Below are 27,792 nucleotides of genomic sequence, written 5' to 3'. Positions count from 1 at the left end.
GACTTTCAAAAACTGTTTAATATTTATGATGTTCCTGGCCTTTCCCCATTGTTTTTCCAATCCCCATGCTCCACAATTGTTAACGTGGAACCCAACCTAGTCCAGCAAGAACAGAGTTTCCTCCCTCCAGTGAGGCAGGTTCTCCCCAGGCCGGTCCAATAGATTTTAAGATTAAAATCTTTGCAAAAAGAAAAGGAGGGAATGAAGGACCCTTGTGGGGGAGAGGGACAGGAGGCTAGGCCTGGGCAGATACCAGGGGTTTCTTGGGGGGTTGGATGTTCCCCAGGGTCCAGCGGGCACGTTCTCTGGGAAGGAAAAGTCTGTCCCCTTTAGAGAAACTCTAGGCGTGCCCAGAGCAGAGCTGCCTCTCCCCTTCAGAGAGCCTCAGTACTCTCCTCAGTATTCTCTTCAGCTGGTTCCCTCAGCACTCTCCTCAGCATTCTCTTCAGAAGGTTCCCTTAGCACTCTCCTCAGCACTCTCCGGTATGCTAATTATCCCTCCAAACCGGCCAATCCCATATGCTAATTTGTTGACTATATAACCTGTGTGAAACTGCCGCTCAGGGCTCCTCACCGCCTTAGGTGGGGGCCCGTTTGTGCAAACGTACAATAAATACCTCATGCTTTTTGCATCAACTGGTCTGGAGTCTGGATTTTTGGGCGTCCTCTCGAGCAAGTGGGCATCTCTACAACTGAGAGGTCCAACAATGACTTTTTATCCACTTGGCCAAGGAAAAGAGTTTGCTTTTCTCCAAAACCAGTTTGAGGGTGATTTTCTGAGTCCATTGCATACCAGTTCCACTACAATTTGTCTAGAAATGACTGAATGAAACCAGAAATATCATCTTGTGTTATGGCAAACTCAATCCCAGATCTTGCTACAGGCTCTGCTTTGTGTTTTTTGATATTATCAATGGACTTTACGGTTTTGAATGAATTTAAGTAGGGAATATTTTCTTTGCTGCTGGAAAACACTAATTAGTTCCACATGGAGACACAAACTCATTCATTTGTTTTTTCTAGGCAGAAAACTACAGCAATTGCTGCAAAGAAACATGATATTTGTGTTGGTGTAGATGACATTTTATACACTTGCCTAAGAAATTACTTTGCTATTCTCCAAAACCAGTTTGACTGTGATTTTCTGAGTCCATTGCATACCAGTTCCACAGCACTTTGTCCGGATATGCCTGGATGAAACCAGAAATATCCTCTTGTGTTGTGGCTAACTCAATCCCAGATCTTGCTACAGGCTCTGCTTTGTGTTTTTGATATTATCAATGGACTTTATGGTTTTGAATGAATTTAAGCAGGGAATATTTTCTTTGCTGCTGGGAAACACTAATTAGTTCCACATGGAGACACAAACTCATTCATTTGTTTTTTTTTTTTTTTGGCAGAAAACTACAGCAATTGCTGCAAAGAAACATGATATTTGTGTTGGTGTAGATGACATTTTATGCACTTGCCTAAGAAAATACTTTGCTATTCTCCAAAACCAGTTTGACTGTGATTATCTGAGTCCATTGCATACCAGTTCCACAGCACTTTGTCCGGATATGCCTGGATGAAACCAGAAATATCCTCTTGTGTTGTGGCTAACTCAATCCCAGATCTTGCTACAACCACTGTGTTTGTGTTTTCTTGATATTATCAATGGACTTTACGTTTTAGAATGAATTTCAGTAGAAGAAATTCTGTTTTGTGCTGGAAATGCTAAGTGCTTCCATATGCAGGCCAAACGTCTTCACATTCGTGTTCTCTACGCAGTAAGCTAGAGCTATCATTGCAAACAAACAGGATATTTTTATTCGTAAACATGACTTTTTAGGCACTTGGCCAAGAAAAAGAGTTTGCTTTTCTCCAAAACCAGTTTGAGGGTGATTTTCTGAATCCATTGCCTACCAGTTCCACAACAGGTTGAATGGAAATGACTGAACGAAACCACAAATATCCTCTGTGTTATGGCTAACTCAATCCTAGATCTTGCTACAGGCTCTGCTTTGTGTTTTTTGACATTATCAATGGAGTTTATGGTTTTGAATGAATTTAAGCAGGGAATATTTTCTTTGGTGCTGGGAAGCAGTAATTAGTTCCACATGGAGACACAAACTCAACACATTCGTGCTGTCTAGGGAGAAAACTACAGCAATTGCTGCAAAGAAACATGATATTTGTGTTGGTGTAGATGACATTTTATACACTTGCCTAAGAAATTACTTTGCTATTCTCCAAAACTAGTTTGAGGGTGATTTTCTGAGTCCATTGCATACCAGTTCCACAGCACTTTGTCCGGATATGCCTGGATGAAACCAGAAATATCCTCTTGTGTTGTGGCTAACTCAATCCCAGATCTTGCTACAACCTGTGTGTTTGTGTTTTTGGATATTATCAATGGACTTTACGTTTTAGAATGAATTTCAGTAGAAGAAATTCTGTTTTGTGCTGGAAATGCTAAGTGCTTCCATATGCAGGCCGAACATGTTCACATTTGTGTTTTCTATGCAGAAAGTTAGAGCTATTATCATTGCAAACAAACAGGACATTTCTATTTGCAAACATGACTTTTTATCCACTTGGCCAAGGAAAAGAGTTTGCTTTTCTCCATAACCAGTTTGAGGGTGATTTTCTGAGTCCATTGCCTACCAGTTCCACAACAGGTTGAATGGAAATGACTGAACGAAACCACAAATATCCTCTGTGTTATGGCTAACTCAATCCTAGATCTTGCTACAGGCTCTGCTTTGTGTTTTTTGACATTATCAATGGAGTTTATGGTTTTGAATGAATTTAAGCAGGGAATATTTTCTTTGGTGCTGGGAAGCAGTAATTAGTTCCACATGGAGACACAAACTCAACACATTCGTGCTGTCTAGGGAGAAAACTACAGCAATTGCTGCAAAGAAACGTGATATTTGTGTTGGTGTAGATGACATTTTATACACTTGCCTAAGAAATTACTTTGCTATTCTCCAAAACTAGTTTGAGGGTGATTTTCTGAGTCCATTGCATACCAGTTCCACAGCACTTTGTCCGGATATGCCTGGATGAAACCAGAAATATCCTCTTGTGTTGTGGCTAACTCAATCCCAGATCTTGCTACAACCTGTGTGTTTGTGTTTTTGGATATTATCAATGGACTTTACGTTTTAGAATGAATTTCAGTAGAAGAAATTCTGTTTTGTGCTGGAAATGCTAAGTGCTTCCATATGCAGGCCGAACATGTTCACATTTGTGTTTTCTATGCAGAAAGTTAGAGCTATTATCATTGCAAACAAACAGGACATTTATATTTGCAAACATGACTGAAGGACCCTTGTGGGGGAGAGGGACAGGAGGCTAGGCCTGGGCAGATACCAGGGGTTCCTTGGGGGGTTGGATGTTCCCCAGGGTCCAGCGGGCACATTCTCTGGGAAGGAAAAGTCTGTCCCCTTTAGAGAACCTCTAGGCGTGCCCAGAGCAGAGCTGCCTCTCCCCTTCAGAGAGCCTCAGTACTCTCCTCAGTATTCTCTTCAGCTGGTTCCCTCAGCACTCTCCTCAGTATTCTCTTCAGCTGGTTCCCTTAGCACTCTCCTCAGCACTCTCCGGTATGCTAATTATCCATCCAAACCGGCCAATCCCATATGCTAATTTGTTGACTATATAACCTGTGTGAAACTGCCGCTCAGGGCTCCTCACCGCCTTAGGTGGGGGCCCGTTTGCACAAACGTACAATAAATACCTCATGCTTTTTGCATCAACTGGTCTGGAGTCTGGATTTTTGGGCGTCCTCTCGAGCAAGTGGGCATCTCTACAACTGAGAGGTCCAACATTTTGGCGCCCAACGTGGGGCTCGGGGTCGCCCTCAGACCCATTCTCTGCAGGACCAGTTGGAGGTATAATTAAGTGTTTTCTGTCTGTTGTTCTTCGTCTTGAGTATTCTGATTCTGACTGAAGTATTCTGACTGGCCAGTATCTGACCTGACTCTGTGGGACCAGTGGGGGAGGCAGGCGTGCCCAGCAACCCCTGGTCCGTTCCCCGGAGGACGCTCCGGGTTATGAGGGGAAACCCTCGGTCCGTTCCCCCGGGAGACGCACCCGGGGTGGTCTGGAGGTGGGTCGGAGACCAAGTCTCCCTCCTTCCCTGGGAGGGCTGGTCAGGCAGCCGCTCCCAAAATTAGCGCAATAGCCATGTGGCTTATTGTATATGTTTGTGCATTGGCTGTTCTTTTTGTTTGGGTTAAAATCCTTGCACACATGGGTCAACAAATAACCACCCCTTTAAGTCTCACTCTAGATCACTGGAAGGACGTTCGAGAACGCGTGCGCCACCTCTCAGTGGAGATTAAAAGGAAACAATGGGCAAAATTCTGTTCCTCAGAGTGGCCGGCCTTCGAGGTCGGCTGGCCAAGGAACGGCACTTTTAACCTCGATATTATTTTACAGATTAAGGCGCGAGTCTTTCAGCCAGGATCCAACGGACACCCTGATCAGGTGCCCTACATTACTACGTGGGAGGATCTTTCACGTAATCCCCCTCCCTGGGTAGAACCCTTCTCCTTCCCGACGGAGCCCATACGGACCCCGTTACCCCCTCCTCCTATCCCGGTTGTGCCAACCTCCTCCCTATACCCTCTGAAGGAGATTCGAGATCCAAAACCTGACAAGCCACCGGTTCTTCCGGCTGATCAGGACTTTCTGCTCTTTGACTCTCCCCCACCTTATCTTCCCGGCCAGCCTGCTCCCCCGCAGGAACTCCCACAACAACCAGAGTGGGATGTGCAACCTTCTGCACCATTCCCTGATTCCATGAGGGCAGGGGAAGAGGTCTCAGCGCCTTCCCCGCCCTCCAGCCGCCTGCGCCTCCGTCGGGGGCAGGCAGGGGGCTCGGGAAGCGTCAGGACTTCACAGGCTTTTCCTCTTCGCTCGGTGGCTGGCCAGATGCAGTACTGGCCATTTTCTCCTTCCGATCTTTACAATTGGAAAACCCATAACCCCTCTTTCTCTCAGGACCCCCAGGCTCTGACTGGGCTGATTGAGTCAATTTTATTGACTCATCAGCCCACCTGGGATGATTGTCAGCAGCTTCTGCAGACCCTCCTCACTACTGAGGAAAAGCAGCGTGTCTACCTTGAGGCACGGAAAAACGTCCCTGGAGCAGATGGCCGACCGACCCTACTGCTAAACGAAATCGAGGAGGCGTTTCCCTCAACCCGTCCTGATTGGGACTACACCACCGTTGCTGGTAGGGAGCGACTTCGTCTTTATCGCCAGATTCTCCTTGCGGGTCTCAGAGGGGCTGGAAAGCGCCCCACTAATTTGGCCAAGGTACGTGCAGTAGTACAGGGGGCTGAGGAAACGCCGGCAGGCTTCCTAGAAAGATTAATGGAAGCCTACCGTATGTACACCCCGTTTGACCCCCTGGCAGAGGACCGGCAGGGAGATGTAATCATGTCCTTTATAGGACAGTCAGCGCCGGACATCCGCAATAAATTGCAGCGGCTAGAGGGGCTTCAGGGGTATACTATACAAGATTTAATAAAGGAGGCAGAAAAGATTTACAACAAAAGGGAGACCCGAGAGGAGAAGGAGGAAAGGATCCGCAAGGAGCAGGAGGAAAGGGAAGACAAAAGAGATAAAAGACGTAATCGAGAGCTTAGTAGAATTTTGGCCACCGTAGTGCAGGATATAGAAAGGAGTAGACCAGGACAAAATAGGGACTTGGGAGACAAACGAAAGCCTCGGGTGGAAAGAGATCAATGTGCCTATTGTAAAGAAAGAGGACACTGGGTCAAAGATTGCCCGAAGAAAACACAGGGACCAAAGAGGAGACCAGTTCCAATCCTGTCCCTGGAAGAAGACGACTAGGTGAGTCAGGGCCAGGAGCCCCCCTGAGCCCAGGATAACCCTTGAAGTGGGGGGCAGACCGGTAACCTTCCTGATTGACACGGGAGCCCAGCACTCGGTACTGACTTCAGAAAAAGGGCCTTTAAGCTCCAAGATTTTCCTCAGGCCTGGGCAGAGACTGCAGGAATAGGGCTGGCCGTCAGCCGGCCTCCCTTGATCATAGATCTGAAGCCCACGGCCATTCCTGTGTCAGTTCGTCAATATCCGATGGGCAAGGAAGCTAAGGAAGGTATCCGGCCACATATCCAGAGACTGTTACACCTAGGCATTTTAAAACCTTGTCGTTCACCTTGGAACACCCCCCTACTACCAGTAAAGAAGCCTGGTACGGGTGACTACCGCCCGGTACAGGACTTGCGGGAGGTTAACAGGAGAACGGAGGATATGCATCCCACAGTGCCCAACCCCTACAATCTGCTAAGTACCTTGCCTCCGACCCACGTATGGTACACTGTGTTAAATCTAAAAGGTGCATTCTTTTGTTTAAGACTGAGCCCTCAGAGCCAATCCATCTTTGCTTTTGAGTGGAAAGACCCAGAGACCGGGTTTTCAGGACAACTCACCTGGACAAGGTTGCCTCAAGGATTTAAAAACTCGCCTACCTTGTTTGATGAAGCTCTGCACCTAGATTTGGCCGACTTTTGAGTCAACCATCCGGACTTGGTCCTCCTGCAATATGTGGACGACCTCCTCCTTGCCGCTGAAACTGAGCAGAGCTGCCACTCTCCTCAGCATTCTCCTCAGCAATTCATTGCCCTGGGCACCAACGAGGAGACGATCCCGTAGCAAGGGGAAACAGGATGGCAGACGAGGCCGCTAGGGCGGCAGCCCTGAGCCAACAGGTGCTCCCGTTAAAGACAATTGAGCCCACCCAAGTATCGAGGGAACCACCTTTCCTCTATTCGGACCAAGACTTAGATACGATTCAGCGGCTCGGTGCAGAGTATGATGAACAAATAAGGGTTTGGAGGCTCGGAGAGAAAATAGTAAGGCCGGGCAGTTATGGGAATAAGTATCTTCTAGTTTTTGTAGACATCTTCTCCGGATGGACTGAGGCATTCCCCACAAAACGGGAAACCGCCCAGGTGGTCGTCAAGAAGATTATAGAGGAGATCTTCCCCCGGTTCGGCTTGCCTAAGGTAATCGGGTCCGACAATGGCCCAGCGTTTGTCTCCCAGGTAAGTCAGTTGGTGGCCAAATCATTAGGCATAAATTGGAAATTGCACTGTGCCTATAGACCCCAAAGTTCAGGACAGGTAGAAGGAATGAACAGAATAATTAAAGAGACCTTGATCAAATTAGCGTTGGAGACTGGCGTTAAAGACTGGGTCCAACTCCTCCCTATGGTGTTGTTCTGGGTCCGAAATACGCCCTCTCATTGCGGGCTGACACCATACGAAATCCTTTATGGAGGGCCCCCACCAGTAGCAGGCTTGCTTGACCTTGCCAGTGACTCCGTTGCCGATGCCCCTAAGTTACAGGCCCGGTTGAGAGCGCTCCAGATCATCCAGAACCAGGTCTGGAAACCTCTTGCAGCAGCCTACCAACCTAAGACGACAACCATTCCACATCCTTTCCAAATCGGTGATGCCGTGTACATCCGAAGGCACCAATCTAAGACTCTAGAGCCCCGGTGGAAAGGCCCCTTCACTGTGCTGTTGACAACTCCCACCGCTCTCAAGGTCGACGGAATCGCTGCTTGAGTCCACGCCTCACACGTGAAGCGAGCACCACCTCCCCAGGGCCCCGAGGATCCGGATAGACCAGCCAAATGGAAGTTCCAGCGCACTCAGAACCCACTCAAGCTAAGACTTTCAAAAACTGTTTAATATTTATGATGTTCCTGGCCTTTCCCCATTGTTTTTCCAATCCCCATGCTCCACAATTGTTAACGTGGAACCCAACCTAGTCCAGCAAGAACAGAGTTTCCTCCCTCCAGTGAGGCAGGTTCTCCCCAGGCCGGTCCAATAGATTTTAAGATTAAAATCTTTGCAAAAAGAAAAGGAGGGAATGAAGGACCCTTGTGGGGGAGAGGGACAGGAGGCTAGGCCTGGGCAGATACCAGGGGTTTCTTGGGGGGTTGGATGTTCCCCAGGGTCCAGCGGGCACGTTCTCTGGGAAGGAAAAGTCTGTCCCCTTTAGAGAAACTCTAGGCGTGCCCAGAGCAGAGCTGCCTCTCCCCTTCAGAGAGCCTCAGTACTCTCCTCAGTATTCTCTTCAGCTGGTTCCCTCAGCACTCTCCTCAGCATTCTCTTCAGCTGGTTCCCTTAGCACTCTCCTCAGCACTCTCCGGTATGCTAATTATCCCTCCAAACCGGCCAATCCCATATGCTAATTTGTTGACTATATAACCTGTGTGAAACTGCCGCTCAGGGCTCCTCACCGCCTTAGGTGGGGGCCCGTTTGTGCAAACGTACAATAAATACCTCATGCTTTTTGCATCAACTGGTCTGGAGTCTGGATTTTTGGGCGTCCTCTCGAGCAAGTGGGCATCTCTACAACTGAGAGGTCCAACAATGACTTTTTATCCACTTGGCCAAGGAAAAGAGTTTGCTTTTCTCCAAAACCAGTTTGAGGGTGATTTTCTGAGTCCATTGCATACCAGTTCCACTAAAATTTGTCTAGAAATGACTGAATGAAACCAGAAATATCATCTTGTGTTATGGCAAACTCAATCCCAGATCTTGCTACAGGCTCTGCTTTGTGTTTTTTGATATTATCAATGGACTTTACGGTTTTGAATGAATTTAAGTAGGGAATATTTTCTTTGCTGCTGGAAAACACTAATTAGTTCCACATGGAGACACAAACTCATTCATTTGTTTTTTCTAGGCAGAAAACTACAGCAATTGCTGCAAAGAAACATGATATTTGTGTTGGTGTAGATGACATTTTATACACTTGCCTAAGAAATTACTTTGCTATTCTCCAAAACCAGTTTGACTGTGATTTTCTGAGTCCATTGCATACCAGTTCCACAGCACTTTGTCCGGATATGCCTGGATGAAACCAGAAATATCCTCTTGTGTTGTGGCTAACTCAATCCCAGATCTTGCTACAGGCTCTGCTTTGTGTTTTTGATATTATCAATGGACTTTATGGTTTTGAATGAATTTAAGCAGGGAATATTTTCTTTGCTGCTGGGAAACACTAATTAGTTCCACATGGAGACACAAACTCATTCATTTGTTTTTTTTTTTGGCAGAAAACTACAGCAATTGCTGCAAAGAAACATGATATTTGTGTTGGTGTAGATGACATTTTATGCACTTGCCTAAGAAAATACTTTGCTATTCTCCAAAACCAGTTTGACTGTGATTATCTGAGTCCATTGCATACCAGTTCCACAGCACTTTGTCCGGATATGCCTGGATGAAACCAGAAATATCCGGTTGTGTTGTGGCTAACTCAATCCCAGATCTTGCTACAACCACTGTGTTTGTGTTTTCTTGATATTATCAATGGACTTTACGTTTTAGAATGAATTTCAGTAGAAGAAATTCTGTTTTGTGCTGGAAATGCTAAGTGCTTCCATATGCAGGCCAAACGTCTTCACATTCGTGTTCTCTACGCAGTAAGCTAGAGCTATCATTGCAAACAAACAGGATATTTATATTCGTAAACATGACTTTTTAGGCACTTGGCCAAGAAAAAGAGTTTGCTTTTCTCCAAAACCAGTTTGAGGGTGATTTTCTGAATCCATTGCCTACCAGTTCCACAACAGGTTGAATGGAAATGACTGAACGAAACCACAAATATCCTCTGTGTTATGGCTAACTCAATCCTAGATCTTGCTACAGGCTCTGCTTTGTGTTTTTTGACATTATCAATGGAGTTTATGGTTTTGAATGAATTTAAGCAGGGAATATTTTCTTTGGTGCTGGGAAGCAGTAATTAGTTCCACATGGAGACACAAACTCAACACATTCGTGCTGTCTAGGGAGAAAACTACAGCAATTGCTGCAAAGAAACGTGATATTTGTGTTGGTGTAGATGACATTTTATACACTTGCCTAAGAAATTACTTTGCTATTCTCCAAAACTAGTTTGAGGGTGATTTTCTGAGTCCATTGCATACCAGTTCCACAGCACTTTGTCCGGATATGCCTGGATGAAACCAGAAATATCCTCTTGTGTTGTGGCTAACTCAATCCCAGATCTTGCTACAACCTGTGTGTTTGTGTTTTCTGGATATTATCAATGGACTTTACGTTTGAGAATGAATTTCATTAAAGGAAATTTTGTTTTGTGCTGGAAATGCTAAGTGCTTCCATATGCAGGCCGAACATGTTCACATTTGTGTTTTCTATGCAGAAAGTTAGAGCTATTATCATTGCAAACAAACAGGACATTTCTATTTGCAAACATGACTTTTTATCCACTTGGCCAAGGAAAAGAGTTTGCTTTTCTCCAAAACTAGTTTGAGGGTGATTTTCTGAGTCCATTGCATACCAGTTCCACTACAATTTGTCTAGAAATGACTGAATGAAACCAGAAATATCATCTTGTGTTATGGCAAACTCAATCCCAGATCTTGCTACAGGCTCTGCTTTGTGTTTTTTGATATTATCAATGGACTTTACGGTTTTGAATGAATTTAAGTAGGGAATATTTTCTTTGCTGCTGGAAAACACTAATTAGTTCCACATGGAGACACAAACTCATTCATTTGTTTTTTCTAGGCAGAAAACTACAGCAATTGCTGCAAAGAAACATGATATTTGTGTTGGTGTAGATGACATTTTATGCACTTGCCTAAGAAAATACTTTGCTTTGCTATTCTCCAAAACCAGTTTGACTGTGATTATCTGAGTCCATTGCATACCAGTTCCACAGCACTTTGTCCGGATATGCCTGGATGAAACCAGAAATATCCTCTTGTGTTGTGGCTAACTCAATCCCAGATCTTGCTACAACCTCTGTGTTTGTGTTTTCCTGATATTATCAATGGACTTTACGTTTTAGAATGAATTTCAGTAGAAGAAATTCTGTTTTGTCATGGAAATGCTAAGTGCTTCCATATGCAGGCCAAATGTCTTCACATTCGTGTTCTCTACGCAGTAAGCTAGAGCTATCATTGCAAACAAACAGGATATTTATATTCGTAAACATGACTTTTTAGGCACTTGGCCAAGAAAAAGAGTTTGCTTTTCTCCAAAACCAGTTTGAGGGTGATTTTCTGAATCCATTGCCTACCAGTTCCACAACAGGTTGAATGGAAATGACTGAACGAAACCACAAATATCCTCTGTGTTATGGCTAACTCAATCCTAGATCTTGCTACAGGCTCTGCTTTGTGTTTTTTGATATTATCAATGGAGTTTATGGTTTTGAATGAATTTAAGCAGGGAATATTTTCTTTGGTGCTGGGAAGCAGTAATTAGTTCCACATGGAGACACAAACTCAACACATTCGTGCTGTCTAGGGAGAAAACTACAGCAATTGCTGCAAAGAAACGTGATATTTGTGTTTGTGTAGATGACATTTTATACACTTGCCTAAGAAATTACTTTGCTATTCTCCAAAACCAGTTTGACTGTGATTATCTGAGTCCATTGCATACCAGTTCCACAGCACTTTGTCCGGATATGCCTGGATGAAACCAGAAATATCCTCTTGTGTTGTGGCTAACTCAATCCCAGATCTTGCTACAACCACTGTATTTGTGTTTTCTTGATATTATCAATGGACTTTACGTTTTAGAATGAATTTCAGTAGAAGAAATTCTGTTTTGTGCTGGAAATGCTAAGTGCTTCCATATGCAGGCCAAACGTCTTCACATTCGTGTTCTCTACGCAGTAAGCTAGAGCTATCATTGCAAACATTTGGATATTTATATTCGGAAACATGACTTTTTAGGCACTTGGCCAAGAAAAAGAGTTTGCTTTTCTCCAAAACCAGTTTGAGGGTGATTTTCTGAGTCCATTGCCTACCAGTTCCACAACAGGTTGAATGGACATGACTGAACGAAACCACAAATATCCTCTGTGTTATGGCTAACTCAATCCTAGATCTTGCTACAGGCTCTGCTTTGTGTTTTTTGATATTATCAATGGAGTTTATGGTTTTGAATGAATTTAAGCAGGGAATATTTTCTTTGCTGCTGGAAAACACTAATTAGTTCCACATGGAGACACAAACTCAACACATTCGTGCTGTCTAGGGAGAAAACTACAGCAATTGCTGCAAAGAAACGTGATATTTGTGTTGGTGTAGATGACATTTTATACACTTGCCTAAGAAATTACTTTGCTATTCTCCAAAACTAGTTTGAGGGTGATTTTCTGAGTCCATTGCATACCAGTTCCACAGCACTTTGTCCGGATATGCCTGGATGAAACCAGAAATATCCTCTTGTGTTGTGGCTAACTCAATCCCAGATCTTGCTACAACCTGTGTGTTTGTGTTTTCTGGATATTATCAATGGACTTTACGTTTTAGAATGAATTTCATTAAAGGAAATTTTGTTTTGTGCTGGAAATGCTAAGTGCTTCCATATGCAGGCCGAACATGTTCACATTTGTGTTTTCTATGCAGAAAGTTAGAGCTATTATCATTGCAAACAAACAGGACATTTCTATTTGCAAACATGACTTTTTATCCACTTGGCCAAGGAAAAGAGTTTGCTTTTCTCCAAAACTAGTTTGAGGGTGATTTTCTGAGTCCATTGCATACCAGTTCCACTACAATTTGTCTAGAAATGACTGAATGAAACCAGAAATATCATCTTGTGTTATGGCAAACTCAATCCCAGATCTTGCTACAGGCTCTGCTTTGTGTTTTTTGATATTATCAATGGACTTTACGGTTTTGAATGAATTTAAGTAGGGAATATTTTCTTTGCTGCTGGAAAACACTAATTCGTTCCACATGGAGACACAAACTCATTCATTTGTTTTTTCTAGGCAGAAAACTACAGCAATTGCTGCAAAGAAACATGATATTTGTGTTGGTGTAGATGACATTTTATGCACTTGCCTAAGAAAATACTTTGCTTTGCTATTCTCCAAAACCAGTTTGACTGTGATTATCTGAGTCCATTGCATACCAGTTCCACAGCACTTTGTCCGGATATGCCTGGATGAAACCAGAAATATCCTCTTGTGTTGTGGCTAACTCAATCCCAGATCTTGCTACAACCACTGTGTTTGTTTTCTTGATATTATCAATGGACTTTACGTTTTAGAATGAATTTCAGTAGAAGAAATTCTGTTTTGTGCTGGAAATGCTAAGTGCTTCCATATGCAGGCCAAACGTCTTCACATTCGTGTTCTCTACGCAGTAAGCTAGAGCTATCATTGCAAACAAACAGGATATTTATATTCGTAAACATGACTTTTTAGGCACTTGGCCAAGAAAAAGAGTTTGCTTTTCTCCAAAACCAGTTTGAGGGTGATTTTCTGAATCCATTGCCTACCAGTTCCACAACAGGTTGAATGGAAATGACTGAACGAAACCACAAATATCCTCTGTGTTATGGCTAACTCAATCCTAGATCTTGCTACAGGCTCTGCTTTGTGTTTTTTGATATTATCAATGGAGTTTATGGTTTTGAATGAATTTAAGCAGGGAATATTTTCTTTGGTGCTGGGAAGCAGTAATTAGTTCCACATGGAGACACAAACTCAACACATTCGTGCTGTCTAGGGAGAAAACTACAGCAATTGCTGCAAAGAAACGTGATATTTGTGTTTGTGTAGATGACATTTTATACACTTGCCTAAGAAAATACTTTGCTATTCTCCAAAACCAGTTTGACTGTGATTATCTGAGTCCATTGCATACCAGTTCCACAGCACTTTGTCCGGATATGCCTGGATGAAACCAGAAATATCCTCTTGTGTTGTGGCTAACTCAATCCCAGATCTTGCTACAACCACTGTATTTGTGTTTTCTTGATATTATCAATGGACTTTACGTTTTAGAATGAATTTCAGTAGAAGAAATTCTGTTTTGTGCTGGAAATGCTAAGTGCTTTCATATGCAGGCCAAACATCTTCACATTTGTGTTCTCTACGCAGTAAGCTAGAGCTATCATTGCAAACATTTGGATATTTATATTCGGAAACATGACTTTTTAGGCACTTGGCCAAGAAAAAGAGTTTGCTTTTCTCCAAAACCAGTTTGAGGGTGATTTTCTGAGTCCATTGCCTACCAGTTCCACAACAGGTTGAATGGAAATGACTGAACGAAACCACAAATATCCTCTGTGTTATGGCTAACTCAATCCTAGATCTTGCTACAGGCTCTGCTTTGTGTTTTTTGATATTATCAATGGAGTTTATGGTTTTGAATGAATTTCAGCAGGGAATATTTTCTTTGGTGCTGGGAAGCAGTAATTAGTTCCACATGGAGACACAAACTCAACACATTCGTGCTGTCTAGGGAGGAAACTACAGCAATTGCTGCAAAGAAACATGATATTTGTGTTGGTGTAGATGACATTTTATACACTTGCCTAAGAAATTACTTTGCTATTCTCCAAAACCAGTTTGACTGTGATTATCTGAGTCCATTGCATACCAGTTCCACAGCACTTTGTCCGGATATGCCTGGATGAAACCAGAAATATCCTCTTGTGTTGTGGCTAACTCAATCCCAGATCTTGCTACAACCTGTGTGTTTGTGTTTTCTGGATATTATCAATGGACTTTACGTTTTAGAATGAATTTCAGTAGAAGAAATTCTGTTTTGTGCTGGAAATGCTAAGTGCTTCCATATGCAGGCCAAACGTCTTCACATTCGTGTTCTCTACGCAGTAAGCTAGAGCTATCATTGCAAACAAACAGGATATTTATATTCGTAAACATGACTTTTTAGGCACTTGGCCAAGAAAAAGAGTTTGCTTTTCTCCAAAACCAGTTTGAGGGTGATTTTCTGAATCCATTGCCTACCAGTTCCACAACAGGTTGAATGGACATGACTGAACGAAACCACAAATATCCTCTGTGTTATGGCTAACTCAATCCTAGATCTTGCTACAGGCTCTGCTTTGTGTTCTTTGATATTATCAATGGAGTTTATGGTTTTGAATGAATTTAAGCAGGGAATATTTTCTTTGGTGCTGGAAAACACTAATTAGTTCCACATGGAGACACAAACTCAACACATTCGTGCTGTCTAGGGAGAAAACTACAGCAATTGCTGCAAAGAAACGTGATATTTGTGTTGGTGTAGATGACATTTTATACACTTGCCTAAGAAATTACTTTGCTATTCTCCAAAACTAGTTTGAGGGTGATTTTCTGAGTCCATTGCATACCAGTTCCACAGCACTTTGTCCAGATATGCCTGGATGAAACCAGAAATATCCTCTTGTGTTGTGGCTAACTCAATCCCAGATCTTGCTACAACCTGTGTGTTTGTGTTTTCTGGATATTATCAATGGACTTTACGTTTTAGAATGAATTTCATTAAAGGAAATTTTGTTTTGTGCTGGAAATGCTAAGTGCTTCCATATGCAGGCCGAACATGTTCACATTTGTGTTTTCTATGCAGAAAGTTAGAGCTATTATCATTGCAAACAAACAGGACATTTATATTTGCAAACATGACTTTTTATCCACTTGGCCAAGGAAAAGAGTTTGCTTTTCTCCAAAACCAGTTTGAGGGTGATTTTCTGAGTCCATTGCATACCAGTTCCACTACAATTTGTCTAGAAATGACTGAATGAAACCAGAAATATCATCTTGTGTTATGGCAAACTCAATCCCAGATCTTGCTACAGGCTCTGCTTTGTGCTTTTTGATATTATCAATGGACTTTACGGTTTTGAATGAATTTAAGTAGGGAATATTTTCTTTGCTGCTGGAAAACACTAATTAGTTCCACATGGAGACACAAACTCATTCATTTGTTTTTTCTAGGCAGAAAACTACAGCAATTGCTGCAAAGAAACATGATATTTGTGTTGGTGTAGATGACATTTTATACACTTGCCTAAGAAATTACTTTGCTATTCTCCAAAACCAGTTTGACTGTGATTTTCTGAGTCCATTGCATACCAGTTCCACAGCACTTTGTCTGGATATGCCTGGATGAAACCAGAAATATCCTCATGTGTTGTGGCTAACTCAATCCCAGATCTTGCTACAGGCTCTGCTTTGTGTTTTTGATATTATCAATGGACTTTATGGTTTTGAATGAATTTAAGCAGGGAATATTTTCTTTGGTGCTGGGAAGCAGTAATTAGTTCCACATGGAGACACAAACTCATTCATTTGTTTTTTCTATGCAGAAAACTACAGCAATTGCTGCAAAGAAACATGATATTTGTGTTGGTGTAGATGACATTTTATACACTTGCCTAAGAAATTACTTTGCTATTCTCCAAAACCAGTTTGACTGTGATTATCTGAGTCCATTGCATACCAGTTCCACAGCACTTTGTCCGGATATGCCTGGATGAAACCAGAAATATCCTCTTGTGTTGTGGCTAACTCAATCCCAGATCTTGCTACAACCACTGTGTTTGTGTTTTCTTGATATTATCAATGGACTTTACGTTTTAGAATGAATTTCAGTAGAAGAAATTCTGTTTTGTGCTGGAAATGCTAAGTGCTTCCATATGCAGGCCAAACGTCTTCACATTCGTGTTCTCTACGCAGTAAGCTAGAGCTATCATTGCAAACAAACAGGATATTTATATTCGTAAACATGACTTTTTAGGCACTTGGCCAAGAAAAAGAGTTTGCTTTTCTCCAAAACCAGTTTGAGGGTGATTTTCTGAGTCCATTGCCTACCAGTTCCACAACAGGTTGAATGGAAATGACTGAACGAAACCACAAATATCCTCTGTGTTATGGCTAACTCAATCCTAGATCTTGCTACAGGCTCTGCTTTGTGTTTTTTGACATTATCAATGGAGTTTATGGTTTTGAATGAATTTAAGCAGGGAATATTTTCTTTGGTGCTGGGAAGCAGTAATTAGTTCCACATGGAGACACAAACTCAACACATTCGTGCTGTCTAGGGAGAAAACTACAGCAATTGCTGCAAAGAAACGTGATATTTGTGTTGGTGTAGATGACATTTTATACACTTGCCTAAGAAATTACTTTGCTATTCTCCAAAACTAGTTTGAGGGTGATTTTCTGAGTCCATTGCATACCAGTTCCACAGCACTTTGTCCGGATATGCCTGGATGAAACCAGAAATATCCTCTTGTGTTGTGGCTAACTCAATCCCAGATCTTGCTACAACCTGTGTGTTTGTGTTTTCTGGATATTATCAATGGACTTTACGTTTTAGAATGAATTTCAGTAGAAGAAATTCTGTTTTGTGCTGGAAATGCTAAGTTCTTCCATATGCAGGCCGAACATGTTCACATTTGTGTTTTCTATGCAGAAAGTTAGAGCTATTATCATTGCAAACAAACAGGACATTTATATTTGCAAACATGACTTTTTAGGCACTTGGCCAAGGAAAAGAGTTTGCTTTTCTCCAAAACCAGTTTGAGGGTGATTTTCTGAGTCCATTGCATACCAGTTCCACTACAATTTGTCTAGAAATGACTGAATGAAACCAGAAATATCATCTTGTGTTATGGCAAACTCAATCCCAGATCTTGCTACAGGCTCTGCTTTGTGTTTTTTGATATTATCAATGGACTTTACGGTTTTGAATGAATTTAAGTAGGGAATATTTTCTTTGCTGCTGGAAAACACTAATTAGTTCCACATGGAGACACAAACTCATTCATTTGTTTTTTCTAGGCAGAAAACTACAGCAATTGCTGCAAAGAAACATGATATTTGTGTTGGTGTAGATGACATTTTATGCACTTGCCTAAGAAAATACTTTGCTTTGCTATTCTCCAAAACCAGTTTGACTGTGATTTTCTGAGTCCATTGCATACCAGTTCCACAGCACTTTGTCCGGATATGCCTGGATGAAACCAGAAATATCCTCTTGTGTTGTGGCTAACTCAATCCCAGATCTTGCTACAGGCTCTGCTTTGTGTTTTTGATATTATCAATGGACTTTATGGTTTTGAATGAATTTAAGCAGGGAATATTTTCTTTGCTGCTGGGAAACACTAATTAGTTCCACATGGAGACACAAACTCATTCATTTGTTTTTCTTTTTGGCAGAAAACTACAGCAATTGCTGCAAAGAAACATGATATTTGTGTTGGTGTAGATGACATTTTATGCACTTGCCTAAGAAAATACTTTGCTATTCTCCAAAACCAGTTTGAGGGTGATTTTCTGAATCCATTGCCTACCAGTTCCACAACAGGTTGAATGGACATGACTGAACGAAACCACAAATATCCTCTGTGTTATGGCTAACTCAATACTAGATCTTGCTACAGGCTCTGCTTTGTGTTTTTTGACATTATCAATGGAGTTTATGGTTTTGAATGAATTTAAGCAGGGAATATTTTCTTTGGTGCTGGGAAGCAGTAATTAGTTCCACATGGAGACACAAACTCAACACATTCGTGCTGTCTAGGGAGAAAACTACAGCAATTGCTGCAAAGAAACGTGATATTTGTGTTGGTGTAGATGACATTTTATACACTTGCCTAAGAAATTACTTTGCTATTCTCCAAAACTAGTTTGAGGGTGATTTTCTGAGTCCATTGCATACCAGTTCCACAGCACTTTGTCCGGATATGCCTGGATGAAACCAGAAATATCCTCTTGTGTTGTGGCTAACTCAATCCCAGATCTTGCTACAACCTGTGTGTTTGTGTTTTCTGGATATTATCAATGGACTTTACGTTTTAGAATGAATTTCAATAAAGGAAATTTTGTTTTGTGCTGGAAATGCTAAGTGCTTCCATATGCAGGCCGAACATGTTCACATTTGTGTTTTCTATGCAGAAAGTTAGAGCTATTATCATTGCAAACAAACAGGATATTTATATTTGCAAACATGACTTTTTAGGCACTTGGCCAAGGAAAAGAGTTTGCTTTTCTCCAAAACCAGTTTGAGGGTGATTTTCTGAGTCCATTGCATACCAGTTCCACTACAATTTGTCTAGAAATGACTGAATGAAACCAGAAATATCATCTTGTATTATGGCAAACTCAATCCCAGATCTTGCTACAGGCTCTGCTTTGTGTTTCTTGATATTATCAATGGACTTTATGATTTTGAATGAATTTACGCAGGGAATATTTTCTTTGCTGCTGGAAAACACTAATTAGTTCCACAGGGAGACACAAACTCATCACATTCGTGCTCTCTAGGCATAAAACTACAGCAATTGCTGGAAACAAACATGATATTTGTGTTGGTGTAGATGACATTTTATGCACTTGCCAATAAAATACTTTGCTATTCTCCAAAACCAGTTTGACTGTGATTATCTGAGTCCATTGCATACCAGTTCCACAGCACTTTGTCCCGATATGGCTGGATGAAACCAGAAATATCCTCTTTTGTTGTGGCTAACTCAATCCCAGATCTTGCTACAACCTCTGTGTTTGTGTTTTCTTGATATTATCAATGGACTTTTCATTTTAGAATGAATTTCAGTAGAAGAAATTCTGTTTTGTGCTGGAAATAATAAGTGTTTCCATATGGAGGCGCAACTTGTTCACATTTGTGTTTTCTACGCATAAAGCTAGAGCAATCGTTGCAAACAAACAGGATATTTATATTTGCAAACATGACTTTTTATACACTTGGCCGAGAAAACGAGTTTGCTTTTCTCCAAAACCAGTTTGAGGGTGATTTTCTGAGTCCATTGTCTACCAGCTCCACAACAGGTTGCCTGGAATTGACTGAACGAAACCACAAATATCCTCTTGTGTTATGGCTAACTCAATCCTAGATCTTGCTACAGGCTCTGCTTTGTGTTTTTTGATATTATCAATGGACTTTATGGTTTTGAATGAATTTAAGCAAGGAATATTTTCTTTGGTGCTGGAAAACACTAGTTCCACATGGAGACACAAACTCAACACATTCGTGCTGTCTAGGCAGGAAACTACAGCAATTGCTCTAAAGAAACATGACATTTGTGTTTGTGTAGATGACATTTTATGCACTTGCCTAAGAAAATACTTTGCTATTCTCCAAAACCAGTTTAACTGTGATTATCTGAGTCCATTGCATACCAGTCCACAGCACTTTGTCTGGATATGCCTGGATGAAACCAGAAATATCCTCTTGTGTTGTGGCTCACTCAATCCCAGATCTTGCTACAAACTCTGTGTTTGTGTTTTCTGGATATTATCGATGCACTTCATTGTTTTGAATGTTTTTCATCAGGGAATATTTTATTTAGTACTGGGAAACTCTAATAGTTTCCACATGGAGACACCAGCTCTACACATTCGAATTTTCTAGGAGAATGCTAGAATAACTGTGGGAAACAAACATGATATTTCTGATTGTATACATGATATTTTATGCACTTCCTAACGAAAAGACTTTGCTTTCTTCCAAAACCATTTTCACTGTGATTTTCTCGGTCTATTGCATATGAATTCCGCACCACTTTGTCCGCATATGACTGGATGAAACCTGAAATAACCGGTTTTGCTTTGGCTAACCCAATCCCAGATATTGCGACAGGCTCTGTGCTTGTGTTTTCTAGATATTATCGATGGACTTTATTATTTTGAAAGTTTTTTTTTATCAGGGAACATTTAATTGTATGCTATGAAACACTAACTGGTTCTACATGGGGACACCAACTCTACACATTCATAATTTTTAGGGAGAAAGCAAGAGGAACTGCGGCAAACAAACATGATATTTCTGTTTGTTTACATGACATTTTATTCACTTGCCTAACGAAAAGACTTTGCTTTTCTCAAAACCATTTTTACAGTGTTTTTCTCGGTCCATTGCATATGAATTCCACACCACTTTGTCCGGGTATGACTGGAGGAAACCAGAAATATCCGGTTGTGTTTTGTCTAACTCAATCCCTGATATTGTGACAGCCTCCGTGTTTGTGTTTTCTGGATATTATCGATGGTCTTTATCGTTTTGAATGTTTTTTATGAGTGAACATTTAACTTTTTGCTTGAAATACTAATTGGTTCCACATGGAGACACTAGCTCTACACATTCTTGTTTTCTAGGGAGAAAGCTAGAGGAACTGTCCAAACAAACATGATATTTCTGTTTGTATAGATGACATTTTATGCACTTGCCTAACGAAAAGACTTTGGTTTTCTCCAAAACCATTTTAACTGTGATTGAGTGTGTCCATTGTATACGAATTTCACAACACTTTGTCATGATAGGACTAGATGAAACCAGAAATATCCGGTTGTGTTTTGTCTAACTCAATCCCATATGTTGCAACAGCCTCTTTGTTGGTGTATTCTGGATATTATCGATGGACTTTATTGTTTTGAATGTTTTTTATCAGGGTACATTTGACTTTGTGCTTGGAAACACTAATTGTTTCCACATGGAGACACCAGCTCTACACATTCATATTTTCAAGGGAGGAAGCTAGAGGACCTGCGGCAAACAAACATGATATTTCTGTTTGAATAGATGACATTTTGTGCACTTGTTGAAGGAAAAGACATTGCTTTTCTCCAAAACCATTTTTACTGTGACTACCTCGGTCCATTGCATATGAATTCCACACCAGTTTGTCCGGATATGACTTTATGAAAGCAGAAATATCCGGTTTTGTTTTGGCTAACTCAATCCCAGATATTGCTACAGGCTCTGTGTTTGTGTTTTCTGGATATTATCGATGGACTTTATTCTTTTGAATGTTTTTATCAGGGAACATTTATTTTTCTACCATAAAAACCCTAATTGGTAGCACATGCATACACAAGCTCTACACATTTGTATTTTCTAGGAAGAAAGTTAGAGGAACTGCAGCAAACAAAGATGATATTTCTGTTTGTATAGATGACATTTTATGCACTTGCCTAAAGAGAAGACTTTGCTTTTCTCCAAAACCATTTTTACTCTGATTTTCTCGGTCCATTTCATACGAATTCCACACCACTTTGTCCGGATATGACTGGATGAAACCAGAGATATCCGGTTGTGTTTTGGCTAACACAATCCCAGATATTTCGACAGCCTCTGTGTATGTGTTTTCCAGATATTATCGATGGACGAATGCCACAAAACTTTATCGGGATATGACAGGATGAAACCAGAAAGATTTGGTTGTGTTTTGGCTAACTCAATCCAAAATATTGTGAAATCCTCTGTGTTTGTGTTTTCTGGATATTATCGATGCACTTTATTGTTTTGAATGTTTTTTTATCAGGGAACATTTAATTTTGTGCTGAGACACACTAATTGGTTTCACATGGAGACACCAGCTCTACACATTCATATTTTCTAGGGAAAAAGGTAGAGGAACTGCGGAAAACAAACATGATATTTATCTTTGTATACATGACATTCTATGCACTTGCCTAAAGAAAAGAATTTGCTTTTCTCCAAAACCATTTTACTGTGATTTTCTCGGTCCATTGCATACGAATTCCTCACCACATTCTCCGGATATGCCTGGATGAAACCAGAAATATCCTCTTGTGTTTTGGCTAACTCAATCCCAGATATTGCTACCTCCTCTGTGTTTGTGTTTTCCGGATATTATCAACGGACTTTTTGTGTTGAATGTTTTTTATCATGGAACATTTAATTTTGTACCGTAGAAACAGTAATTGGTTCCACATGGAGACACCAGCTCTACACATTCATATTTTCTAGGGAGAAATCTAGAGAAACAGCGGCAAACAAACATGATATTTCTGCTTGTATACATGACATTTTATGCACTAGCTGAAGGAAAAGACTTTGCTTTTCTCTAAAACCATTTTACTGTGATGTTCTTGGCCATTGCATTCGAATTCCACACCATTTTGTCCAGATATGACTGAATGAAACCCGAAATATCTGGTTGTGTTTTGGCTAACTCGACACCAGGTATTGCTACAGTTTCTGTGTTTGTGTTTTCTGCATATTATCAAAGCACTTTTTGTTTTGAATGTTTTTTATCAGGGAACCTTTAATTTTGTGCTGGGAAACTCTAGTTGACTCAACATGGAGACACCAGCTCTACACATTCAGATTTTCTAGGGAGAAAGCTAGGGGAACTGCGGCAAACTAACAGGATATTTCTGTTTGTATAGCTGACATTTTATGCACTTGCCTAAAAAAAAGACTTTGCTTTTCTCCAAAACCATTTTACTGTGATTTTCTGGTCCATTGCATACGTATTATACACCACTTTGTCCGGATTTGACTGGATGAAACCATAAATATGCGGTTGTGTTTTGGCTAACTCAATTCCAGATATTGCTGCAGCCTCTGTGTTACTGTTTTCCAGATAATATCGACAGACTTTATTAATTTGAATGATTTTTATCAGGGAACATTTAATTTTGTGCTAGGAAACACTAGCTGACTCCACATAGAGACACCAGCTCTACACATTCGTAATTTCTAAGGGGAAAGCTAGAGGAACTGTGGCAAACAAACATGAAATTTCTGTTTATATAGAAGACATTTCATGCACTTGCCTAACGAAAAGACTTTACTTTTCTCCAAAACGATTTTTACTGTGATTCTCTCAGTCCATTGCATACCAATGCCACACCACTTTATCCAGATATGCCTTGATGAAACCAGAAATATCCGGTTGTGTTTTCACTAACACAATCCCAGATATTGCTACAGGCTCTGTGTTTCTGTTTCCCAGATATTATCAACGGATTTATTATTTTGAATATTTTTATCAGGAATATTTAATTTTGTGCTGGGAAACACTAGTTGATTCCACATGGAGACACCAGCTCTACACATTCGTGTTTTCTAGGGAGAAAGCTAGAGGACCTATGGCAAACAAACATGATATTTCTGTTTGTATAGAAGACATTTCATGCACTTGCCTAACGAAAAGACTTTGCTTTTCTCCAAAACCATTTTACTGTGATTTTCTAGTCCATTGCATACGAATTCCACACCACTTTCTCCGCATATGACTGGATGAAAACAGAAATATCCAGTTGAGTTTTGGCTAACTCAATCCTAGATATTGCAACAGCTTCTGTGTTTGTGTTTTCTGGATATTATCAACGGACTTTATTGGTTTGAATGTCTTTTATCAGGGAACATTTAATTTTGTGCTTGGAAACACTACTTGGTTCCACATCCAGACACCAGCTCTACACATTCGTATTTTCTAGGGAGAAAGCTAGAGGAACTGCGGCAAACAAACATGATATTTCTGTTTGTATAGATTACATTTTATGCAGTTGCCTAACGAAAATATTTTGCTTTTCTCCAAAACCATTTTTACTGTAACTTTCCAAGTCCGGTCCATTGAATATGAATTCCACACAACTTTGTCCGGATATGACTGGATGAAACCAGAAATATCCGGTTGTGTTTTGGCTAACTCAATCCCAGATATTGTGAAAGCCTCTGTGTTTGTGTTTTCCAGATATTATCAACAGACTTTATTGTTTTGAATGTTTTTATCAGGGAACATTTAATTTTGTACCGTAGAAACACTAATTGGTTCCACATGCAGACACCAGCTCTACACATTCATATTTTCTAGAGTGAAAGCAAGATGAACTGTGGCAAACAATCATGACATTTCTGTTTGAATAGATGACAATTTATACACTTGCCTAAAGAAAAGACTTTGCTTTTCTCCAAAACCATTTTTACTCTGATTTTATCAGTCCATTGCATACGAATTCCATAACACTTTTTCTGGATATGACTGGATTTAACGAGATATATCCGGTTGTGTTTTTGCTAACTCCATCTGAAATATTTTGAAAGCCTCTGTGTTTGTGTTTTCTGGATATTATCGATGGACTTTATTGTTTTGAATGTTTTTTTTACAAGGCAACATTAAATTTTTTGTTGGGAAACACTAATTGGTTCTACATGGAGACACCAGCTCTACACATTCCTATTTTCTGGGAACAAAGCTGGAGGAACTGCGGAAAAGAAACATGATATTTCTGTTTGTATAGATGACATTTCATCACTTGCCAAGCTAAAATACTTTTCTTTGTTCCAAAACCATTTTTACTGTGATTCTCTTGGTCCATTGCATTCCACACCACTTTGTCCAGATGTACGTGGATGAAACCAGAAATATTCGGTTGTGTTTTGGCTAACTCAATCCCAGATATTGCTACAGCCTCTGTCTATGTGTTTTCTGGATATTATTGACGGACTTTATTGTTTTGAATGTTTTTTATCAGAGAACATTTAATTTTGTGCTGGGAAACACTAGTTGATTCCACATGGAGACACAATCTCCACACATTGGTATTTTCTAAGAAGAAATCTAGAGGAACTGCGGCAAACAAAAATGATATTTCTGTTAGTATAGATGACATTTTAAGCACTTGCTTAACGAAAAGTCTTTGCTTTTTCCAAAACCATTTGTACTGTGATTTTCTCGGTCCATTGCATACGAATTCTACACCACTTTGTCCGGATATGATTGGAAGACATCATAAATATCCGGTTATGTTTTCGCTAACTCCATCCCAGATATTGCTACAGCCTCTGTGTTTGTGTTTTCTAGTATTATCGACAGACTTTATTGTTTTGAAGGTTTTTTATCAGGGAACATTTAATTTTGTGCTAGGAAACACTAAGTGGTTCCACATGGAGACACAAGCTCTACACTTTCGTCTTTTCTAGGCAGAAAGCTAGAGAAACTGCGGCAAAAAGACATCATATTTCTGTTTGTAAAGGTGACATTTTATGCACTGGCCAAAGGAAAAGACTTTGCTTTTCTCCAAAACCATTTTTACTGTGATTTTTCGGTCCATTGTATACTAATATCAGACCACTTTGTCCAGATATGACTGGATGAACCCAGAAATATCCAGTTGTGTTTTGGCTAACTCAATCCAAGTATGGCTATAGCTTCTGTGTTTGTGTTTTCTGGATATTAAGGATGGACTTTATTGTTTTGAATGTTTATTATCTGGGAGCCTTTAATTTTGTACCATAGAAACACTAATTGGTTCCACATGTAGACTCCAGCTCTACACATTCATATTTTCTAGGGAGAAAGCTAGAGGAACTGCGGCAAACAAACATGATATTTCTGTTGGTGTAGATGACATTTTATGCACTTGCTGAAGGAAAAGACTTTGGTTTTCTATAAAAACCATTTTACTGTGATTTTCTCGGTGCATTACATATGAATTCCACACCACTTTGTCAGGATATGACTGGATAAAACCAGAAATATCCGGTTGTGTTTTGGCTAACTCAATCCCAGATATTGCTACAACCTCTGTGGTTGTGTTTTCCAGATATTATCAACGGACCTTTTTCATTGAATGTTTTTTATCATAGAACATTTAATATTATACCGTAGAATCACTACCTGACTCCACTGGATCACCAGCTCTACACATTCGTATTTTCTAGTGAGGAAGCTAGATGAACTGCGGCAAACAATCATGATATTTCTGTTTGTATAGATGACATTTTATGCACTGGCTGAAGGAAAAGACTTTGCTTTTCTCTAAAATCATTTTACTGTGATTTACTCGGTCCATTGCATATGAATTCCACACCACGTTGTCCGGATATGATTGTAAGAAAGCAGAAATATCCGGTTGTGTTTTGGCTAACAGAATCCGAAATATTGTGAAAGCCTCTCGGTTTGTGTATTCTGGATATTATCGATGGACTTTATTGTTTTGAATGGTTTTATCAGGGAACATTTAATTTTGTACCGTAGAAACACTAATTGGTTCCATATGGAGACACCAGCTCTACATATTCGTATTTTCTAGGGAGAAATCTAGGGGAACTGCGGCAAAGAAACATGATATTTCTGTTTGTATAGATGACATTTTATGCACTTGCCTAAAGAGAAGACTTTGCTTTTCTCCAAAACCATTTTTACTCTGATTTTATCAGTCCATTGCATACGAATTCCACACCACTTTGTCCGGGTATGACTGGATGAAAACAGAAATATCCGGTTGTGTTTTACTAACTCAATCCGAAATATTGTGAAAGGCTCTGTGTTTTTTGTTTTCTGGATATTATCGATGGACTTTATTGTTTTGAATGCTGTTTATCAGGGAACATTTAATTATGTGCTGGGAAATACTAGTTGACTCCATATTGAGACACCAGCTCTACACATTCTTATTTTCTAGGGAGAAAGCTAGAGGAAATGCGGCAAACAAACATGATATTACTGTTTGTAACATGACATTTTATGCACTTGCCTAAAGAAAAGATTTGCTTTTCTCCAAAACCGTTTTTACTGTGATTTTCTCGGTGCATTGTATACAAATTCCACACCACTTTGTCCAGATATGACTGGATGAATCCAGAAATATCCAGTTGTGTTTTGGCTAACTCAATCCAAAATATTGTCAAAGCCTCTGTGTTTGTGTTTTCTGTATATTATCGATGGACTTTATTGTTTTGAATGTTTTTATAAGGGAACTTTTAATTTTGTACCATAGAAACAAGAATTGGTTCCTTATGGTGACACCAGCTCTACACATTCATATTTTCTAGGGAGAAAGCTAGAGGAACTGTGGCAAACAGAAATGATATTTCTGTTTGTATAGATGACATCTTAAGCACTTGCTTAACGAAAAATCTTTGCTTTTCTCCAAAACCATTTTTACTGTGATTTTCTCGGTCCATTGCATACGAATTCCAAAACAATTTGTCCGGATATGACTGGATGAAACCAGAGATATCCGGTTGTGTTTTGGCTAACTCAATCCCAGATATTGCTACAGGCTCTGTGATAATATTTTCCAGATATGATCGACAGACTTTATTGTTTTGAATGTTTTTTATCAGGGAACATTTTCTTTTGTTTAGGGAAACACTAGTTGACTCCACATGGAGACACCAGCTCTACACATTCGTATTTTCTAGGGAGAAATCTAGAGAAACTATGGCAAACAAACATGATATTTCTGCTTGTATAC

The 27,792-nt window shown here is 40.4% G+C and overlaps 1 protein-coding gene across 1 annotated transcript in view; it reads left to right on the top strand.

The window, feature by feature from the left end:
- Positions 1 to 4,170: 4,170 nt before the first annotated feature.
- The window catches only part of LOC133754965 (uncharacterized), a 40,159-nt gene continuing 16,537 nt past the window's right edge, over positions 4,171 to 27,792 (top strand). Inside the window, exons 1-2 of the mRNA XM_062185291.1 lie at positions 4,171 to 4,182; positions 4,858 to 5,763. Coding sequence (XP_062041275.1) covers positions 4,171 to 4,182; positions 4,858 to 5,763 — 918 coding nt within the window. The remainder of the gene's footprint in view (positions 4,183 to 4,857; positions 5,764 to 27,792) is intronic.

The sequence above is a fragment of the Lepus europaeus genome, unplaced genomic scaffold, assembly GCF_033115175.1.
Source record: "Lepus europaeus isolate LE1 unplaced genomic scaffold, mLepTim1.pri SCAFFOLD_35, whole genome shotgun sequence".
Lineage (NCBI taxonomy): Eukaryota > Metazoa > Chordata > Mammalia > Lagomorpha > Leporidae > Lepus > Lepus europaeus.
This window is presented reverse-complemented; position numbering and strand designations above follow the sequence as displayed.